The 23580-nt window shown below is 38.1% G+C and overlaps 1 protein-coding gene across 1 annotated transcript in view; it reads right to left on the reverse strand.

The window, feature by feature from the left end:
- Nucleotides 1–23580, reverse strand: part of LOC143887812 (TNF receptor-associated factor homolog 1a-like) — a 42247-nt gene that overhangs the window by 16540 nt on the left and 2127 nt on the right. The window contains exons 3-10 of the mRNA XM_077392001.1: nucleotides 20353–20464; nucleotides 14142–14230; nucleotides 13977–14045; nucleotides 13734–13863; nucleotides 10948–11106; nucleotides 10188–10536; nucleotides 7922–8034; nucleotides 466–613 (exon numbers count right to left, since the gene is read on the reverse strand). Coding sequence (XP_077248116.1) covers nucleotides 466–613; nucleotides 7922–8034; nucleotides 10188–10536; nucleotides 10948–11106; nucleotides 13734–13863; nucleotides 13977–14045; nucleotides 14142–14230; nucleotides 20353–20464 — 1169 coding nt within the window. The remainder of the gene's footprint in view (nucleotides 1–465; nucleotides 614–7921; nucleotides 8035–10187; nucleotides 10537–10947; nucleotides 11107–13733; nucleotides 13864–13976; nucleotides 14046–14141; nucleotides 14231–20352; nucleotides 20465–23580) is intronic.

The raw sequence follows: 23580 nt of genomic DNA on the forward strand, positions 1-23580 counted from the left end.
TGAGGGTGATCTCTCTTCACTCACACATTTAAGTTTATCAAGGTTACTTAAGAGAGAAGATTTCTTCTAGTCCAACTCTTGCTGTGAAATTATGGCATGTTCTTATCTCCCAAAGAAACGGATGTGATCAATGTCTTTTCTTCTTCTTTTCCCCTTTTTCTTTTGACCAATGAAAGACATGCCTACCCACTATGAGTACCAAACAGTTCATAAAAGGGTCAACCTACAGATGTTTCAAAAGAAGTCTATCCAAAAAAGGGTCAAGCTGTAGATGTTTCAAAGGAAGTCTATCTGCGAAGCAGAATCTAGTCAAGTCCATCAACCTAAAAGATATCAAGGGTGTGAAATGCCAATAGCAACATGGATTTAGATTTAGAAATTTATCAATCAGTATTAAATGGAATGACAAACACAAAATATGACATGGAAGAAGGTGTTATATGGAACTTAGTGAAGAGACAAGACCTGTTTTTTCTTCATTCGCTTTTCCTTTTCGGATGCTCCACGCTTTGCCTTCAGCTCACTTTCAGCTTGTACTGCTTCCTCCTCGCGAATGAGCTCCTCTTGTCGCTTCAAAGCAACAGCCTCCTGGTAGGCAATTTCGATTCTATTGCTGTAACACGAAAGTAAAAGTTTAATAATATAAAAAACTAGAGGAATATATTGGATCAATTCAGTTTCCAAAAATGAAACAGAGTGCTAAACTATTAAAGAACTGATAGAAATAAAACACTAAATTAGAACAAGCATGTCCAGAGTAAACTACAGAGGTGACCTTGCGAACCGAAGAAAAACTTCAATTACGACATTTTGGAGTAATTGAAATCGCTACCAAAGATATAGAATGTAATGGCTTAACAAATCTAGAAGTAATGTCCCTTGCACAAACTATAAATCAACTATAAATTCTAGATATAAACTGCTACAAGTCCATTAAAGTTTACCTATGCTTTGAATCATTGGTTGCTTTGGTGATCCTTAATTGTTTCATAATGGCTGCAACATATTGATGTAGAACCGGGAAGGGAAATAGAAGAAAGAGGAGAAAGAGAAGGAGAAGAATAGAAGAAGAATAGGGGAAGAAGAAGAAGAAATTAGGGGAGAAGAGAAGAGAGAAGAAGAGAACTAGAAATAGAAGAAGAGAAGGATTAGAGGGGAGAAAATCTGTATTCCAATCAATTAATCATCAAAACTACTAATCTCTAATACATGAGGCCTATTTATAGGCAATTGAACTAAAATTCCAAGGAAAATAAAAGCCCTAAGACTAAAACATGAAAAATAAAATCCTAGAAACTAAATAACATGGATGATAAATCTCTAAAATCCTAATGGGCAAAGATGGCTCTTATTGGGCCTACAATAAAATCCTAATGGGCAAAGATGCCTCTTATTGGGCCTACAATCTGCATCACATATCTTTTGTCATTTCTTTCCATTGAAGAATCATACGAACAATCACATATCTTTTGTCATTTCTTTCCATTGAAGAATCATACGAACAATTGATTCCTCTACAATACAACTTTTTAGAATAACAGGCAACCTAAGTTTTCAAATCCAACTCAAAGTGCCATTAAGGTAATCATGGAAATGCACCTAAATCTCTTCATTAATAAATGAGAAAAGAGATGACATTCAAAAAAAATGAAAAAAGAGATCTTGGCCTTCCCTCTACTAAAAGAGCTTTATTCAAACTGGAATTGAACCTTAAATAATTTTTTAGACTATTAGACAACCGAAGTTTTCAAATCCAACTCAAAGTGACATTTTGGTAATCATGGAGATACCCCTAATTCTATAAGATTTGGTTGCACCATACCATCCCACATTAAATGAACAAATTAAGATATTTTTTTCTGGGATGATTCATGGACATTTCGGTAACTATGGCCTGTAGACATATTGGTAACTATAGAAATAACTCTAAAAATCTCTACAGTTTGGCTGTACAAAATTATCTCTCTTCCACTAATGAACATTACTTTCCTACGATGACCCGTGGTGTGGCGTCGGCTCCCTGAAGTTGTCGTTTCAGCCATTGTTTTAAAATCTTACGATTTATGAATCAAATCTTACGATTCAATCAAATCTTACGGATTTTTATTTGAATCCCATGACTAAATCTAAATTTGCCTAAATCTTGTGCGATTTTTTTATTGAATCTTATGATTCAATCCTAAATAGTACAACTGGTGCGATTTATCCTAATTAAGTTTTGTATAGAAGAAAAAAACTAGTAAGCCATCGATGTTGTCCTCATTATAGTCGTTTCCCTCCTCAATGCAAGTAATGTCCTCAAGCACATACATTGTCGATGGTTCATGGGGGACTCCTGGTCCCCTTTTCATGTAATTTTCGTATGATTATCAATATATATTCTGTCAACTTTCAAAAAAAAAAATTTGAATAAAAGAAAATATAGTTTTCTTCCAAAAGACCTCATTTCCCTTGTGCAATTGAGGAAGCCATTGAAAACCCTCATGTGAGAACAAAGAAGACAATGGAGTTCAAACGAATTAAATCAGTTTGAATCAGTCAAGCACAACGTATGTGCTTGAGGACATTACTTGCATCGAGGAGGGAAACAACTATAATGAGGACAACATCGACGGCTTAGTAGTTTCTTATAATTGATATTTGTCATGAGACTTTGAGAATGGATATGATCTTGTATCTATTATTATTTTTAAGATAATTTTCTAATATACATGGATTTGGATGAGAAATAGATGATTAGTATGTGACACGTTTGTTAGCAAATAATTCATATTATGATATTGAATAACTAATCATGGTAGTTTCTATTTAAATTAATGGATTTGGATGAAAATGAATAATTAACTATTTTATTCTTCTCTTATTTGTTTATGATTTTTATATTTTGATATATACATGTGACGAAAGTGTTGGTGAGCTTAAGCTCACCAAACTTATGGTGAGCTTAAGCGCCCCAATCACATGGGTCTCACATTTTTTGTGGTGATCCAAACCATTCATTTGCAAGGCCCTATCATAGATAGGGTGTGTACCAAAAATCAGCTCCATAGGATCATCCTAACCCCTCCATTTGTGGAGGACAAAAATGGGCAGATTTGTGGACAAATAATGTCTGTCCATTTTGACCTCCACAAATGGAGGGGTTAGGATGATCCTATGGAGCTGATTTTTGGTACACACCCTATCTATGATAGGGCCTTGCAAATGAATGGTTTGGATCACCACAGAAAATGTGGGACCCATGTGATTGGGCGCTTAAGCTCACCATAAGTTTGGTGAGCTTAAGCTCACCAACACTTTCCTCTCTCTCTCTCTCTCTCTCTCTCTCTCTCTCTCTCTCTCTCTCTATATATATATATATATATATATATATATATATATATATATATATATAGGGAAATAATTTCAGAGCTCCAATGTTTGATAAGCATGCGCTCCCATGTTTGTCCTGTAGTGTTTAAAGGGCTTTAAGAGCTTTTTGAGAACCTAATATACCTCTGACAGCCCTTTAGATAATACACGACAAACATGGGAGCTCATGTTTATCAAAACATTGGAGCGCTGAAATCATTTCCATATATATATATAGAGAGAATAGAGTTCCTAAGGTGTCACCTCATATAGCTTATATGAGGTGGCGCTCACAAAACATAAGGGGCCCACATTTTTGGGGTGATCGAAACCACTCATTTGAAAGGCCCTTAGATGGATATGGTGCCTACAAAAAATCAGGTCCATAGGATCATCCTAACCCTTCCATTTATGGAGGTTAAAAATGGGCAGATTTATGGAGGTTTATACCCTTCCATTTCAACCTCCACAAATGGAAGGGTTAGGATGATCCTATGAAGTTGATTTTTTGGGCACACCCTATCTATGTGAGGGCCTATCATATGAATGCTTTGGATCATCCAAACAAAGTGGGCCCCTTATGTTTTTAAGCGCCACCTCATATAAGCTATATGAGGTGACACCTTAGGAACTCTATTCTAATATATATATATATATATATATATATATATATATATATATATATATATATATATATAAGTAAACAGTTCCTGCGCTTGAGCTCAGATAGCTTATCTGCGCTCGAGTGCAGGAAACAAGGGTGGGCCCACATTTTTTGGGTTATCCTAAGCATTCATTTGAAAGGCCCCATCATGGATGTGGTGTGTACCAAAACTCAGCTCCATTGGATCATCTTAGGGTATCCATTTGTGGGTGAGAAAATGCACAGATACTGTTTGTCCACAAATCTGCCCATTTTTTCACCCCACAAATGGAAGGGTTAGGTTGATCCAATGGAGCTGATTTTTGGTACACACCCCATACATGATGGGGCCTTTCAAATGAATGCTTAGGATCAACCAAAAATGTGAGCCCACCATGTTTCCTGCACTCGAGCGCAGGAACTCTCTCTCTCTCTCTCTCTCTCTCTCTCTCTCTCTCTCTCTCTCCGCAGACACCACTATTACGATTTACGGTTCGATTTCAATTTTCAAAACATTGGTAGGAATCAAAGACTTTTACTGAGGAGTATGCAGGATATGCAATTGTCTGGGTCTTTCAAAAAAATAAATTAAATTAAATTGTCCGGTCCGCTATCTACCGTAGAAACTTTAAAGATGACAAGATTAGTGTATATATTGGCCTGCTACCTCTTTGATATAAGGTGTATGTCCGTAGGTCAGGTAAGGACTATCAGGTTTGGAAAGACTGTCCAGACAAAATATTCATTGTTAGGATGCTTTCGGTCTTCCTAGACTGTAACTTTCTGCTGATTGTAGGTTTGGACAAGAGTCTTACAGTAGTAGCCTGAAACTCCTTGGGCGGGTGGGAAACTTGATTCCCTTGAAACGTCTTTCAAAAACGTTTCCGAAATGTAATAAAAAAATTTGGGAAACATTTCCAAAACGCATGGGAATCGTGTGGGAAACATATTGGAAGCTTATGTTGAACGTGTGTAAAACACATGAGATGTATGGGGAATGTGTGAAAAACGTATGTGAAACATGTGTGAAACTAACTAAAATTGTTTTGCAAAACACACATAACAAAATTGTGGAATAGATATTAAAAATAATAGCATACATTGTAACACCATTCAAAAAAAAACATAGCATACATTGTAAAATAAAATACAAGTAGAAAAGTATGCTAATAAAATAAATAAAGAACATACATAAAAACTTCAACAAAAATTATATTATGCATAAAATTCCGTAGAAATTTGAAATTAACAAATTTTAAATCTACGAAAACATAAATATGGTGTTTCCATTGATTGTTTCTCTATCAGTTCTCTATCATTTTTTAAGCGCTTCAAATGTGTTTCCTAAGACATTCTCAATGCGTTTCTAAGACGATTTTCTATCATTTCCCCGTTTCTTGTTTCCCCTCAAACTTTTTCTCCATGTTTCCTGTTTCCGTTTCATGTTTCGCTTCCCGAATTCATTTCCCTACCCGGTAACTAAGGAACCAACTCATGCACCTCGCAAGTGAATTCCACAGTAATGTATCGTGAATGGTGTTGCATTGGAGATAGTTACCCATCAATTGTTACCTAGACAATTTGCAGCCAAGCTTTGGGCTGACATCTTATTCATCTGAGAGTGTTGGCCCACCCGACTTGGTCAGTGGATTTCCTACCATGTCGGCATCCTTAGGGCCCACAATGGGGCAATAAGCATAATACTAAATTTCCACTGACACTTGTGAATTTTGACCAACATGTGTCGACTTCCACAAGTTTGAACCACATAATCAAGAAACCATATGTATCAAGAAAAAATTAATGCCAATTCCATTAATTAAATAAGTTGAAAAAGTAAAAGAAATGGCATGATCACAAGCTTTGAAAACAAGTGAAATATCGATGTTTAGAATCAACTTTATTGTTCCAGACATGCGCAAGAATGCATGTCACTAGGTGTTTGATCTCATTAAACCATTAGGGGCAGTTTTGTTGCATATGTAATGGTTTCCAAGTGTGTATCTGTGCTGATTCTAGCATTTCTAAAGTTTCATCTTAAATTTCATTGTTTCTACCATAAACTTCCATGCTTGCTACAAGATTTCCATGTACTTCATAAACTTCTATGAAGTATTTCTACGTCCATGGGGCCGAAGTCCCATGTCAAAACCAATGTTTGAATCCTTGGGAATAAGAATGGTGCTCTCAATCCCCTAGGGTTGAAAGACAAGTGAATTAGGGATTCTAGCCTTTCGCCAAGCTTGAAGTCGGTTACATCATTTGATTAGTGGCCCTCTTTTGGCAGAAGGGGATTCATGCAATGAGATTGTGTCTCCTGGGCAATCCCTAGTGCTGACACAATAGAGGAGACACCAGACGTATGCTCCTTTATGGGTATTACTTTTAGCACATTTTGAGGGAGACCAATGAGCCAGAAGATACATTAGCTAAGGAGGTGGTTGGGTGTGATTATCAGTTGTGGGAGACCATATTCCTCTATAATTAGTATTACTATGTAGGGTTTAAGGTTTAGGAATAAGTATTGCTGAGACGTATTGATCAAGGTCTTAAATTTCAGTTTCAGTTTCAGTTGCCACGGAAACAGAATGTTCCAGTTACGGATGGAAATTTCAGTGGAGATCCTGTAAAATCACGAAAAACGGATAGAAACTCTTGCAAATGATAGAATTTTAGGACGAAACTTCACGAAATGCCAAAATAAGCATATGAAAGATTACCATTCATAATGGTTTAATATCATCGAACACCTAGTGATATGCCCTGTTGTGCACATCTAATAATTCATTGCCCACCACATTTCACATGTAATTTATAAAAATATTAATGCAAACACCGCATTTCACATGCAATTCATATAAATACAATTATGCAATACATACTGATAGTATACCACTAATGAACTTATGATTTTGGCTTCGATATATGTTTCGGTTTCGGTATCGTTTCAGTGGAGAAGGAAACAATATATTTCGATCATTTCGTGTCAATTTCGGCGGAAATTTAAAACCATGGCCATGATGGTATCAGTTGAGGATATATGTCCATCTCTGTCATTCATGCATTTCTCTTTTTATTTATTTTTTATTTTTATTTTTTTGAATGGCAGCATTTCTCTTTTAATTAATAGATCCATTGTTGTTATTCAGAGAAAAATATAGAGCCGCAAGTATTCACATGAAACCAGCTTGTTTTCTAACCCAATAGTATGTAATCTTCCATGTACATGCAGCTGCCCCGAAAAGCTCCCATCTAACTACCAATCATTGTTCTCTCATACATATGACTGAGGCGTGAAACCAAGACTTCAAAATGCAAATGTCAGATAAAACAAGGCCAAAACAAATCCTAGTCGACTTGTCACGATGCGGCTGAGTACTTGGTTGATGCGGGTATAACTTGGCTCGATGATATCAAATCAGGTGAGTCACATGGGGAATTTTGAAATAGTACATGAAACCTCTAGAAACATCGTTTCTCTACAAAAAATCATCATATCAAGTCTTCATCAAACCAGTATGACATCCCATCTTAAATAGATTGCCCTAGAGCCGCATACATAAAAGAAAATTAAGTTTGACACCATTGCTTCATTTCACATCAGTATGTATTTATCTCGTATCTAGCAGTTTTTTTTTTTTTTTTTTTGAAAAGTATATCTAGCAGATTTATTTCTCTATAATAAATATGTTAATCCATAAATACATTTAAAAAGTCTCGCAAACATGCTAATCAAACAATAACTAAGCAGCCTGAACAGAAATGTAAAAGCTTAGGTCGTGAATATTTATAAAAGTTAGGTTGTGGTACGTATTGAAAGCCTATCTAAGTTAAAAAATATATGGCGCTTAGGTCGTCAACTGAGTGACACTCGAGAATATTTCCCTAAGTGTTAGGCAAGATTGAGAGAGTTTGAATGTTGATTACCTAAAGATGTGGGCTAGTACAAATATCTCTACAATCCTACGTCCCAACTCAGTAAGCCGCCTTTCATCACGCTCAATTGAATCTTTGTTGAAGTCTTCACCAGAACTTCCATCCTAAAAATGCAAAGAGATGAAAAGCCATCAGCAAAGTATAATGTGAAATGCAAGTATTAAAGTAATAATGGATAGATAATTGAGACAATATATATTTCATAAGGAAAGCTATAAACCAGAAAGTAACAAAATAAAGAGCTTTACAAATCTAAAGGGAAGCCTACAACGACAAAACAGAGAAGCAAAAGCACTAATCTTATCAGGCATTCCACAACAGATATGCGGGCATGAAACAACCATAAAAAAACATTGCATATGAATCATAGACCAAAAAGGTATATATTTTTGGTCTCTCTCTCTCTCTCTCTCTCTCTCTCTCTCTCTCTCTCTCTCTCTCTCTGCACATGCACTCACAAAAAATATATATAAATATATATATATATATAGGGAAATGTTATCAGCACTTGTATTTTTTATGAGGGCACTCCTCACTTTATTAAAAGTACGGTATGGCCTGCACCATAAGATGATCCAAACCGTCCATTAGATGGGCCACCGCCTAAATAGGTTGTGCCCCAAAAATCATTTCCATGGGTTGATCCTAACCCTCCGATCTGAATGTTAGAGGGTTGATCCTAACCCTCTATAGATCGGAGGGTTAAATATTCGGGTTTGGAATTTAACTATTGGAACGTGCCTGATGTTGCGTTAGGGATTAAAAATATTCGCCTTTTACTTTGATTGAAACGGGCCCTAGGCGAAAAAAAGGCTATTGGAACAGAACCTACAAACCGAGAAACCCAATTTCATCTCTATCTTTCAAACCTAACTCATACTTTTGGAAAATGACTGACACGAAAATAATTCCCTTTCTCGCCAAATCTCCACACCCACTTTCCTAGAAGGGCTAGCTTAATCTCCTTGATTCATTAAATGCCCAAACCACCCGATTGCATCAATTTACAAACCTCTTCCCATGAAAAAAGTTAATGATGCAAGTTCTAATGCCGAATCCATGCATGTGTGATGTTATTACGTGCTATTTAAAACAAAAAAGAAAACGTAAAATGTAAAAACATCGCAAATTACAAAAAGAAATTACTAATAGTCCACTAATCAATCCATAAAAAATGTATAACTAAGGTTTGGAATATTAATATTACAAAAAACATGGTATATATGTGTCTAACAAGTAAGAATCAAAATCATTTGAAGAAAATAAAAAATAAAAAAATAAACAATAGGGCTAGCACGCATAGATCTATCCCTAAATCCGGATCTATATGTGCATTTAGCAAATAAGAGAGCAAATCATTTAAAATTTAAAAAAAGAACTGGGTAAAAATAACGATACACATCACATAAAACAAACTTCAAAGTAAAAAGAAATTATGTATTAGCAAGAAAGGACGACATCATTGCAAAGGAAAAAATCAATAATTTATATTTGTAAAAGGAAGAAACCCCCAAGTTTGAGAATTTGATGCTCTAATCCATCAATCAACGCGTCAATACAGATTATTGGATGCTCATCTTCAAAATAAGTCCACAAAAACCATAAACCGGGCCACAAGAAGCTTCAAAGTGTAGAAAAATGGGTGGAAATGGAGTTTTAGAAATCCCATTTGTGCCCCATTCGAAATAGGAGAGATGTCTTGTCACATCTCATTCTCTATTGTAACTGATTGGGTAGGGGCAATAAATTTATTGCTCCAAAGTAGTGCCCCATATATAACCCCAATACACATCATCAATCTTGGATTTTCGCTAACTTCATAAGTTGGAAGAAACGAGGAACCATGTAACTTGGCATCCCCTCAACAAAGCTTTCCTCGACCTCTTAAATACATAAAAACTATGACAGCAGCTAATTCCTATATTAATAAATGTTTTTGGTGCTTTAGTAAAAATATGGCGCTCAAATGTTACTGAATGTCACATAGAAGTTCCCAGAGGTTACCTAGATCATCTCACAACAGTTCCCTTTTTTTCTTAAGCCAACCACGTCAAAAGAGTAAACTCATACAAGACAGACATCAAACATGTATTTAACTCCAGGTAAAGTAGCATTAAAGATGAAGAAATACATCTCCCTGTAACCCTTTAGTTTAAATTTTTTCTAGCAAATTAACATCACATAAGAACCTGGGGTTAATGCTCAAAACTAAAGCTTGAATTTATTGATATAATAACTGCATGAGTCTATGGCTCACCTTTGTACGGTTTTGAGGACCCTTATCATCCTTTGGAGGCAATGGCTCAAGGGCTGCCCTCTCAAGCAGTACCAACACATCATCAGCCAAAACAAACATATCCTTCTCAACACGGACAATAGGAGCAGGCATTTCCTCCAGTTCCACTGCTTTTTGTTTCCCTTTCTTGTTCTTACTTTGGCATTCAAGAGCCTTCAGACCACTGTAGAGAGAATCCATAACCAATGTTGACGTGACTTCCTTCTCTATAAAAAAGTGTTTCACAACTACTTTCAGGATCACATCTGTTTTGTCTCTCGACATGCGACGCCTTGCATTTTGGTCAACCCCTAACCAAAAAGTACGGAAGCTGCAATCATCCCAAGTGACAAACAGTTAAATGCATACCAACTTCAAAAAGAAAAAGTTTAAAAAAAACTTGATGCGGTTGGACATGAACTTGTATGACAAATCCAACACAGAGCACATTTAAAATCCCATGTATGCTTAGGATGCACGTAATTGAAAGCCATTAGTGTTTGATTTGGGAAATGATATCAGCACAACCATATTTTGATATTTTTGCTAACTCATCTTGTCTTTTAGCATTTAAAGAGTTGTCAAAACTCAAAAGGCTATTACATTTCCCAAAAAGCTCTCACGAGCCAATTAAAGAAGAAAAGACAGCTGGGTTTGTGCAAATATCAAAATATGGTTGTGCTGATAACATTTCCCTTGATTTATTGGTTATAAGAATTTTAACAGAGAAAACAGTCTCTACCTTGACCACCTCACTTTGTCTTCAATCAACTTGCCAACCTTGCCTCTTCGCTCCTCAACAAAACGCCGGCAAATCAGCTCTACATTGGATAGATATACCCGAACCAGTTCTCTCCTATACTGACTGTCAAGGCAACGAAAAGGGCGGTGTGCTTTCTCCCTTAAATACCAAACAGCAAAAGCAGAAGTGATTAAAAAAATCATAAATTTTGTAAATTCCAGTGCAACATCAAACCAGTAAATGCACCAACCAAAAATCAACTAAACAAAAAAGTTGCTGTTCCACTAGTGAAAATGCATATTCAACTGGAAGACGAATTCACATATTCAGTTATCTATCAAAAGAAGGGGAAAGAATGAAAAATCGTACATAAAATCTCACGGTGCAGCTACAGATATATAATAGATGAGGCATTTGAAACTTGAGAGGCAAATATCTCAAGACACACTTATTTAGTCTTTGCCCATGTGTACTTCCCCCGGCATTTCAAACACAAGCAATAAATTCATAAAATGAAATAACTGGCTTTGCGCTGGTACCAGAATTATAAAAGACAATGCTAAAGCATGACATTATGTAATACCCGGTAAAAATAACAGTTATTATGCATAAAAACTATTCACATGTTACTATTCCTCTAATTTTTTCCTATAAATAGAGCAGCCAGGAAGAGAAAAGGAAGAAAGAGAACGAAAGGGGAGGAGGAGAGGGAGAAGAAGGAAAAGGCTAGGAGTATCACTTCTCCGTGATCGTTGTCATCTTCAAGGTCAAGAAACTTCAAATTCCCAGTTCTCAGGTTTAATAAGGCAGGTGATAGCTAGACTCGACTGGTATCTTTTCTCAATGAAAGTGATAGGGATATAATCATATGTTGTTTTATTCAGATATTTCTTATCCGTTTTACTTCAAATATTCATTGTTTACATTTGGGAAATATCAAATCATATTTGTTTCAAAATGATGAAATGTGTTTCATTCTGGAAAATGAAATGAAATGTTAGATTTCATAAGCACGAAAAGTTTGAACGAAAATGAGAAATGAAAGAGGTAAATGTGTGAGTCTTTCTCGTGTGACGTGTTTGTACCTCTGAGCCGTCGACTTACCCAAAAGCGGAAGCGGGCCAAGTCCAAAGCGGACAATACGAGGATGAGGCAGATCGTTACAGGAAACTTCAGAAATAGAAACAGTTGGAAACTATTGGGCTTTAAATGGTTTGTTTTACTATCTGGTTAAATTGTTTCTATAAAAAAATCCTATTAGTATTAGTTTTAAATTCACACTATGTTCTATACAAAATACTGCATATTTTTATAAAACTGTCTCTTATTATTGATTTCAGCTACTCGTTGAAGCTTCTATATACCTGCTCTCCTAACCCACTTTTTCCCACCAGGATTTGAAAATTTGGATGCGGGAGTAATTGTCAATGAGGAACCTTAGTTATGAGAAGTGTGAAAGCAACTTGAGGAAATACGAAAATGATGAACCTAGTCAATCTCCTCAGATGTGAAAAGGTTTTAAATATGTCATACTTGGGATTTTTGTAAATTCAGGATGTACGTTAACCTTCCGCTGTGTAATTACAGGAATAAATATGTTTTGGTGCCCGTAGCGATCTGTGGTGTAAAATACCCGGGTCGTTAGACGTTGTCTAAAGGATTTTCGAGCATCTAAGGCAACAGAAATGAATCATAGAACCCACTAATTATTGCTCCAAGATATTAATATCCCTATCGAGGGTCAAACAATGAGTGTTTCGAGAAGAGTAGGAACGTCTACCTTGAAGAGACCAACGGTAAGTCATATTTGCAGAACTTGTTTTCATCTAACTTTTTTCTACAAAAGTCTCATACTAAAGAAATTTCACGTAGTTTACCAAGGGGTCAAAATAATCACTCGACAAGGGAGTTAGAGCTTATATTGTTAAACATGAGCCAATAATCTTACAGTTAGACAAAGCTTCAAACAATCGGAATATTGAAAACTTAATTTCTATCAAGCAAAAAATGTCAAGCTTATATTGTTAAACAGGAGTCTGTAATATTACAGGGACTATGCAAAGCTTCAGACAATCGGAATACTGAATGTTCTATTTCTATAATGCAAGTAATGACTAATGTCTTCATGTCAACATGCAGTTTTCAGTGAAAACCAAAAAAACAAAAAAAAATACCGAACAACACTGTGAACTTGTAGTATGAAGGTCTAGAAAAATTAAACTGTAGCATAATGACATACGGAAAGAGTAAAACAGAATCCTATGAATAAGTTGAATCTTAAGGAAGAATTGTTATCAGAAAACAACATCAATTATGGGAATGGTTTTAAATTTCGTCCGAAAACCGAATTCGGTTGGGACTGAAACCGAAATTTGGTGAAATTTCAAATTTCATGAAATCCCAAAAATTTCGTCCGAAATTGCAGAAATTTTGAAAAATTGATCTTTTTAAAAAAAATATTATGATTCCGAAATTTGGGAATAAATAAATAATATTTTTTTATTACCGGATTTCAGCCGAAATTTTCGGCTCCGGCCAAGGGCGAAACTGAAACCGAAACCTAAATTTAACTCTGACTGTAGGCCAACTCTCTTCTTAGAGAGTGTTGTAGGGTCAGCAGTCATCTTTGGAAATTGGGCAAGCTATACCCTTTCGTGATAGCTTTTTTCTTACTAATGACAATACTATGAGCCCAGCATGCAGCGCAAAACACAGAGAAGTGGATAAATAACAGCAATAGCAGACAGATATACAGTAATAATTCACATCAAGAAAAAATAAAATACCTGATAACTTGAACCTGAGCCTTGATAACAAGAGTATCAGAAACAATAAAGCCATCCAAAATTTTTGATAACTCCATGAACTTTTTCCAACCCCAATCATGCTCTTTCTTCCAGAACCGGTGCAGTGTATCTGCAAAACTTACCTTAAGTTTACAAAGCCAATAATGCATAAAAGGACAACTGAACAAGAATACTAGACCATTACAGCATCTAAAATTGTATGCAATCTTATATTGAACCAACCAGAGTATTTAGACTTCTTTGGATCTTTATTCACCACAGCTATTGTGAATTGTGCAAAATGACTCCATCCTGTCGATAATTGAGGGAGAAAAAAAAATCAAATACATAAATACAGACGGCCAAGAACATAGACCTCCTAGTGCATCAGGAAAGTCATTCACAAACCTGGAAGAAGTTTGTCATGATTAGCGACACAAAGAAACAAAGAGAGATGATTGCAGACATCACATCCTTGGGGATAGATTAAAATGTACCTGCAAATTCATTTCATCATTTTTCCAATTAACTCAACCTACATAAATTAAAAACAACTCGGGTCTAATACAATATAAATATTTATATACATATATTGGTGGGTGTTAGAATATGTAGAATGCCTAAGGGCATAACTGTCTTTGTTATCCTCTTGTTATTATAAATACAAGTGTAAGGGAGAGACATCCCTAACTTACACAAACCCTTTCTCTCTAACATGGTATCAAAGCCCTAGGGTTACGATGCCCTAGGGACTATTGGAGAAGCTCTCCCCTCACCCATCTCTTCTCTCCCTTCACCCTACGCACCACGCCCCCTCAACGCAGCCCTCTCTCTCTCTCTCACGCATCACCCTTAGCCACCATCCTCTTCCAAACAGTGTCATGAACAGTGCCTCCTTCTCTTTCTCCATCTAACCCTTTGGGAACAGGAGGATGTGCTGATTCGCACCATCTTATGACAGAGTATGACTCCTTCTATTGCCGGCACCATGATGCACGTCCCTACGTCGAAGGAGATCTGGGCAAGGTTTTAAATTTCAGCCGCGACCGAAACGAAACTTACATGAAGTCGTTTCTTTATAAGATTTCACCGAAATTTCACCGAAATTCTGAAATGTCCCCAAAATTTTGGTTAAATTTTCATTTTTAGCCTTTTTTACAAATTTTCCACCGAAATTTTAAATAGATCCATCGAAATTTAGAAAAGTCCACCGAAATATTATAATTCCCAGCGAAATTTATGAAATATTCACCGAAATAGCCAAAATTTTCACTGAAATCGCCAAAATTTACACCGAAATTTTACACATTTCGGTCGAAATTAAAAAAAGAAAATAAATCATAATCATATTTTTACATGGTTTCGGCCTGAAACCGAAACGTTTCAGTTTCGGTGGTGACTGAAACCGACACCGAAACCAAAATTAAAACCTTGGATTTGGGATCATACTGCGCTACTCTACTTTGGAGTAGCCAATCTTACTCGCAGATGTGCTACATACTCTGAGTGGATGCGTCTTCGTTGTGGTGACATGTCTCTTGCTGCCCATTATAGCCAGTTCGTCTCCCACTGCCAACAGCTTGATGTCTTTATGCCTCTCACGTCTGATGTCACAGTACTTGCGCGCCAGCGGGACCAGATTCGTGTTATTCATTACCTCAACAGTCTAGGTCCTGAGTTCGTTCATCTTCGTCAGCAGAATATCGGCTCTGGTACTATTCCCTCTCTCACAGAGGCCTACTCTCGTGCCCAGCAATGTCTTTTAACTGATGCTTCCCGGATGTCTCTGTTTTTGCTGATAGTTCTATCCTGGCTGCATATGATAGTGGTGGCCGCACTGGTCACGGAAATGGTTCTTTCAGCCGTGGTCGGGGCCGTGGTGGTCGCAGTGGTGGCCATGTTGGTGGGTGCCGTGGTCGCCCTTATTGTTCACACTGTCAGAGAGAGGGCCACCATCTTGACACTTGTTTTCAGCTGCATTCATAACTTTGTCAGTCCCGCTTGGCCCATCTTTCTACTGCTAGTTCTCCAGTTGCTGCTCCTTCCCCTGCTACTGAGCCAGTGACGTCCGGTGATTCTTTCGCAGTCTCCAAGGCTGACTTTGAGGAGCTTCAATGTCTTCACTTGGGCACCCATCCTACTGCGGGCTTTGCACAGCCATGTGGCTCGTAGACTACCCTTCTCTCTAACTTTAGCTCTTGGATTATTGATTTGGAGGCCTCGAACCACATGACTGGTAACTCTTCTCAGCTTAGTTCTTTTTGTCCCATTTCATTCTAATTCTCAGTCCATTACTCTTGCTGATGGTACCACTACTCCTATCCCTGGTGTTAGTAAGTATCATTCCTCACTATGGCCTTCCGCTTTCTTCAGTCTTGTGTGTTTTGTTTACTTTCTATTAGCCAGCTTACTAAGACTATAAATTGCTCTGTCTCATTTTATCCATCTTATTATCTTTTTCTAGATCTCTCGACTGGGAGGACGATTGGCTTGGGACATGAGGTAGATAGGCTCTACAGTCTGGAGTGTCGCTCGGTTCTGGCTGCCTTGCATGGTTCTGTCGATACATATCAGTGGCACAGTCGTCTGGGCCACCCTTCTCTTCAGCAACTTCAGCAGACCGCCTTTGGTTCCTAGATCTGTTTATTCGTTTCAATGCAAGTCATGTGAACTCGAGAAACACCATCGTGTGTCCTTTCCTCCCCGAGTAGTTAGTCGAGTCTCGAGTCCATTTCAATTAGTCCATTCAGATGTATGGGGGGCCTCTAGGGTCAAGCCTTCAACTGGTTATAAGTACTTTATTGTTTTTATTGATAATTATTCGCGTATGACATGGTTGTTTTTACTTAGAGACCGTTCTAAGGTTTTTCTACTTTCCGAGCCTTTCATGATGAAATTCAAACACAATATAATTGCACTCTCAAATGTTTACGCATAAATAATGCTATGGAATATTTCTCGGATTCGAATGGGTTTCAGGATTTATCTCTCCACAGATGGCATCCTACATCAGCCCCCTTGTGCCTACACCTCTCAGCAGAATGGTGTGGCTGAGAGGAAACTCTGATGCTTACTTGAGGTGGCTCACACCTTACTCTTTCAAATGTGAGTACCAAAATCCTTCTGGAGTGATGCTGTCCTTACTGCATGATTTCTTCCTAACTGTCTTCCTTCAACGGTTCTTCATAGTGACTCACCCTACCGGGTTCTCCACCCTCAGCTGGATCTTTTTTAATCTCACGCCTAGGGTGTCTAGGTGTGTGTGCTTTGTTCACATTCTCAGCCTTGGTCGTGATAAGTTTGACCCTAGGTCGAAGCGAAATGTCTTTCTGTGCTATTCTCGTACCCAAAAAGATTACTGTCGCTACAGTCCTCGTCTCCGCCGATGGTTTGTCTCTGCTGATGTGACCTTCTTTGAGTTTGAGACCTTCCTTCCAAAGGTTTTTGCACCCCCGAGTCATACACATGTCTCACAGATTGCTCTCCCTCTCCTAGTACTCCCGGACCCTATTGTGCATTCGTCAACATTTTCATCAGTGGATGTACCTACATCGGCAGCTGTTCCTGTGTCAGTTTCTCCACCTCCGGGGCCTCCTGCTCCTATGAAGTGTTACCAGCGACGTCGGCGAGCAGATCATCTACTACCTCTCCCAGACTCATATTCTCTGAGATCCAGAGTCCTCCCTCTCAGGGATCATCTCTTCCTTCACCTATGGTGCCTTCTGATTCCCCTATTGCTTCTCGCACTCGCTCTCACTCTACTGCTCACCATATTTCTCACTTTGTTTCACATGATAATCTCACCCCTGCTTTTCGAGGTTTTGTGTCTTCCTTGTCCTCTATTTCTCTACCACAGTATGTGGCCAAAGCTCTCTCATCCAAGCTGGCATTCTGCCATGGATCTAGAGATGTGTGCACTTCATACTAATCAGACTTGGGATTTAGTTCCTCTGCCTTCTGGTGCTCGCCCTGTTGGATGTCGATGGGTGTTCTCTGTTAAGTATCAGCCAGATCGGACTGTTGAGCGTTTGAAAGCACGCCTCATCGCCAGAAGCATGTTTATTGGCTCCTTTCTCTTCCTTATTAGTAAAGGTTATAAAGGTTATATTCGATTTGAGTACTCCCTTACTAGAAGTAGAAGATATCACTAGCTTTGCTTTCAATATACTCTAATCGATATTGATAGGAACGTGTAGCAGAAGAGAGGGCTTCCCTTTAGAGAATCCTGAATTGCTGTCTTTGAAAGGTTTGGTTTGCAACTTCTATTGAAACTACTCCCTTTTGTGCTTTCGCCTAGCTAGATATCAATATGTATCTCAAAGCAGAATTTCCTTTCACATGTCGGATCCTGGGCAAACCACTATCAGATAGCCGATGAGACCTACTCTTTCTCGTATGCAACTCGATTCACTGGTATGAGGGAGGATAAACAAATCCTATAACCACTTACTCAGCTGTCACAGGGAACCCACGAAGGGAAATTTGCAAGAGATTTATTATCTTACGAAGTCAAAGACTCCCTAAATGCAGCCTTGACTTATATACGATGCCACTGGACGCGACCGTCCTATAGAATAGAAGTCTTTTTGGTTGAAACAGGATGGTGTTCAAACTCCCGAGATGCACTCTAGACTGCGGGCCCTCCCCTTTCTGACTGGACTGACTCGAGACGGTATACTCAGACCTTTGACGTTAATTACACTAAGAAATTCTCACATGTTGCGAAGATTCCTTCTGTTCGAGTGTTACTTGATCTAGCAGTAAATCATGATTGGCCTCTTTATCAGCTCGATGTGAAGAATGCCTTTCTCCATAGCGACCTCACTGAGGAAGTTTTAAATAGAGCAACCTTCTGGGTACGTTGCAGAGGGGGAGATGTCCTCCTCTGTCTGTCTCTTGAGAAAGTCTCTTTATGGTTTTAAAAAATCTCCAAGAGCATGGGTTTGGAAGATTCGGAGAAGCAGTCATGTGTTTTGGAATGAAACAATGTGTTGTTGACCATTCAGTTTTCGGTCATTAGTCTGCAGATGATTGTAATTTTTGATAGTGTATGTGGACGATATTGTTATCACTGACAATAATTCAGGGGGTATACAAAAATTGAAGACATTCTTGCAGAAAGAATTATCTACTAAAGATCTGAGTCGCCTAAGGTACTTTCTTGGGATAGAGGTGGCACGTTCTTCTCAAGGCCTCTCTCTATCTCAGAGGAAATATGTGTTGGATTCATTAGAAGAGACGGGAAATCTTGGAGTGAAACCTACATCTGCACTCATGGATCCTAATGTGAAGCTTATTCCTGAAGTTTGGGACATGTTGGATGACCCTAGCAAATATAGGAGATTAGTTATGAAACTCATATACCTTACAGTTACTTGTCCAGACATTTTGTATGTTGTAGGGGCAGCTAGTCAGTACATGAGCTCTCCACGTACCTCACATTGGGCCGCAGTAATCCAAACTCTCAAGTACTTGAGGGGTGCTCCAATAAGAGGCATGGTCATATGAGAATTGAAGGTTTTTCTGATGCAGATTCGACAGGATCTCCAACAAATTGGAGGTCGACTACTAGATACAATACCTTTGTAGGAGGGAATTTGGTGTCATGGGGAAGCAAGAAACAAGACGTCATAGCCAAGTCCAGTCCTGAAGCTGAATGTAGGGCCATGGCACATACGAGTACAGAGCTTATCTGGTTGCGCTCACTATTGCCTGAGATTGGTGTTGTTCCCTCCTCCCCTTCTAGGTTGTATGGTGATAACAAGGTTGCCATACATATTGCTACCAATCCAATTACCCATGAACGAACGAAGCACATTGAGGTGGACTGCCATTTTATTCGTCAGAGAATCCAGAAAGGAGAGATATCCATAGTCTTCACTCGCTCCGTAAATCAGCTAGCAGATATGTTTACAAAGCCTTTAAGCAAAGCTAAGTTGAGTGATATTTGTAGCAAGCTTGGAATGTATAATATATACTTTCCAGCTTGAGGGGGAGTGTTAGAATAAGTAGAATGCCTAAGGGCATAACTGTCTTTGTACTATCCTCTTGTTATTATAAATACATGTGTAAGGGGAAGACATCCCTAACTTACACAAACCCTTTCTCTCATTCTTTCTCTCTAACAATGGGAATAGTATGGTAGTCCAAATGGAAGAGTCACACTAACAACAGAACAGATAGAGTATTTCATGAAAATGCAGATAAATTTGTGCATAAGCATTGAATTACTAAAAAAAATATTCCAACTTTATTTGCCATTTATTCCTAGAAAATGCAGATAAATTTACACTTCAAATTTTACCAAATGCCCGATGGACCCAATGAAAGCATGCGCTCTTTGACTGAAGAACTTATAGGTATTTCATGACCAGAATTTCAAATCAAGTACAGAACTACCCTACACGCACAGACGTAAATAGAAACACAGATTTGTGTGTGTATGCGCGTATGCGTGTGTGTGTGTGTGTGTGTGTGTGTGAGAGAGAGAGAGAGAGAGAGAGAGAGAGAAAGAGCGCGCACTATAACACTTGTGAAGTATGATAACACCGACTGACACAAATTAGTTAAAGAAACAAAAGGAACATAAAGAATTAAAGCAGATTTAAAAATCTCATACCATTTGTACCCGCCAACCTCGAATGCATTACTTCGGAGTTCCCTCTTGGTAATTGTTGAAAAATTTTCTATCTTCCACGTATATCTTACATATAGCTCAGACGGCTTCGCCCCTACAAAAACATCAACTATCTGTTAAAAAATTCAGACAAAATGATTAGAATGCATTACAGCCCGTACACAATCTGGCAAAGCAGCAAATGAATACAGCGTCGAAGTTTATCTTTTTTCAAAGAAGAGAAAATAAAAACAAGTTGTGCCTTGAAGCCAAGTACACAGAATCAAAGACAAAGCATGCAAAATGCACATCAAGTTTGTTTTCCTTAGTAGCTTCCAATTACAACAATCTAGTTTTGTTTCCTAGCACTATTAATGAGATAAGGCGTTTACGGCTCCTTTTGGTAGTTCATTCCATGAATGGGAAAATTAGTGCCAAAATTACTGCAAGATTAGCAGATCACAGTAGAAGAATAATTACAGATAGTAAAATTGATACAAAAGTTGGGATGAGATTGTTATGCATTCGAGTTTTATTTTAGGTATTCTTTTTTCTTCCCTTTTTTCTATATAAGGAAGGAGAGATTGAAGAGGATGTTAACCATAGAATAAGAGCAGATTGGTTGAAGTGGAAGCTTGCCTCATGAGTTCTGTGCGACCGTAAAATCCCTACCAAGTTGAAGGGAAAGTTTTATAAGACAGCTGTAAGGCCAGCCGTGTTGTACGGCTTAGAATGTTGGGCCGCCAAGAAGCAGCATGTGCATAGGATGAGTGTAGCGGAGATGAGAATGCTTAGATTGATGTGCAGCCACATAAGGTTAGATAGAATTAAAAATGAAGACATTTGTAAAAAGGTGGGGGTGGCACCAATTGAGGAGAAGATGAGAGAGCACCGCTTAAGATGGTTTGGGCATATCCAACGTAGGCCTTTGGATGCTCTAGTGAGAAGAGGCGACGCGTGCCAAGTTGATGGAGTAAAAAGAAGTAGGGGCAGACCAAAAACAACTTGGGTAGAAATAGTGAGGAAAGACTTGATAGCTAGGAACATAACAGAGAACATGACCTTGAATAGGATAGAATGGAAGAAAATGATCCACGTAGAAGAACCCAACTAAAGCCAGGACTAGAGCCGGGAGATTCCTTTCACCTTCTTCATGAAATTTTTCTAAAGGATAGCCGACCCCAACTAGTTTGGGTCAAAGGGTTTGTTGAGTTGAGTTGAGTTGAGTTGAGTTTTTTCTTCCCTTTTTTTATCTGAGACAAAAGCTTCAATTTTAAAAGACAAATTTCATATTTTTGCAAGACAAAGTATCAGACAACCACTATAGCAGCCAAAAAAGAAAAGAATGCTTCAATGTAACTGTTTCCTGTAGCTTTCTCTTTTTCTCCTGTTTCTTTTCAAAAGAAAAATCGGTTAGGTTATAAGAAGCCTTTATATAGTAATGTAGAAACATATTAATTTAGAGACAGACAATTTGCAATGGCTCCTTTCCCAGTGCCATTCAAATTCCCAAATGAACGATGAAGTATACCATGATACAGAAGTTAAAATCCCCCCTTCATGAAAAGAGTAATAAATAAGGTTGATTTCCAAAAATTATCCTGTTCTAAAATAGCAATCTCAATATCAGCTTATATTCTCACTATCACTATTCTAAAATATCTAGAAGTGTCTCAAAGAATCTTGAAGCATTGGAATCCGAGACATGCCCGACACGGATTCTTTGCCCATCTAGAAAAATCCATGTAACATGGAACCAAGACCAAATTTTGATATAACCCGTGTTATTGCTTATTTCCTACTTTAGTATTTAAGAATTATTGATGCCACTTCTAGCCACTAAGAAATTATAAATTAATAATCTCATCTCTAGTTCTATTATCCAATTACATCAAATTAGAGCCCAAAAGATAGATACCAACATCTCTTGAAGAAAAATAATTTAGAACGAATGCAAAAATACTGATGGTACTTGACTAAAATTTTCTAATTTGGGCCTCAAATAAAGAACCTCTACGGCCCAATACATCATTTTCCATAAATGTTAGTAATTCCAATTCCATAAATGTTAGTAATTCCCAAGGTTGCCAGGGCGGGAATCGAAAATGGGATTCGACTCGGGATTCGAAGGCTCCGGGGATGGTTGGGAGCGGGATTCGAAATTTCACCGGGGAATCGTCGGGGAGTCGTCAGGGATTCGCCGGAGAGTCGCTGGGGACACCCATTGCTAGTGTACTTTGCAATCAAAGCCACTAAAATTTTCTCACATCATGTACATTAGCCTCCTTTGCAATCAAAGCCACTAAATTTTTCTCACCCATTGCCACTAACAATGGGTGTGGGTGACCAAAATGGGCGTAAATAGCACTCCCCTAAACCATTCTCAAGCCCGAAAACCTCTCAAGCAGTTAACCATTCACACAGAAACCGTTCAAGAGGGAGAAAGGGGGGGGGGGGGGGGGGGTGGTTTATATCCGGGGAATCGCCGGGGAAACGGATTTCAATGAATGGGATTCGTGGTTTTGGGTAATGTGAATCTGCGAATTTTATTATCAATGAAACGTGAATCCATAAATGAAGAATCGTGATTCCGGTGGAAAAGAAATCGTGTTTCCGATGAAAAGGATTCGGGATTCCCCTATTTTAGGGAATCGAACCGAATCCCGAATCCGATTCGCGAATCGGGAAATCGCGATTCCCCACCTGTCAGAATGAATCCTGCTTCCTTGGTAATTCCAATCAACCGCTCTCAATTTAAAAAGGCTCCGTTTAGCCTACTGCAGACAATACTAATTGTGTGGAACCATCTGCATAGAAGTCCTCATCAACATCAACTTCATCAACCATAATTCACTTTGTTTTTGTTAAATTCATGGTGTATTTGTTTCAGATAGCCCAAAATATACCCTAAAATAGGTGCAGCCAACGTCTCACCTAAATGAGTCACTAGACTCAATTCATAGATTTTGGCTGGGATATTCTATGATCCCTGACCTGATAGAACCAATTTGAATTTTTCATTTTCACAAAAAACATTTTCTTTTCGATGCATAACATTATTGAAATAGGTATAGAAAGATTACAAATTTACCACTATTTCAAAACCCTTACTTAAATAAAGAACCTCTACGGCCCAATACACATTTCCCATAAATGTAAGTAATTCCAATCAACCGCTCTCAATCTAAAAAGGCTCGGTTTAGCCTACTGCAGACCATGCTAATTGTGTGG

This window comes from Tasmannia lanceolata, unplaced genomic scaffold, assembly GCF_043159265.1.
Source record: "Tasmannia lanceolata isolate RefF3 unplaced genomic scaffold, GAP_Taslan_0.1 ptg000012l, whole genome shotgun sequence".
Taxonomy (NCBI): Eukaryota; Viridiplantae; Streptophyta; class Magnoliopsida; order Canellales; family Winteraceae; genus Tasmannia; species Tasmannia lanceolata.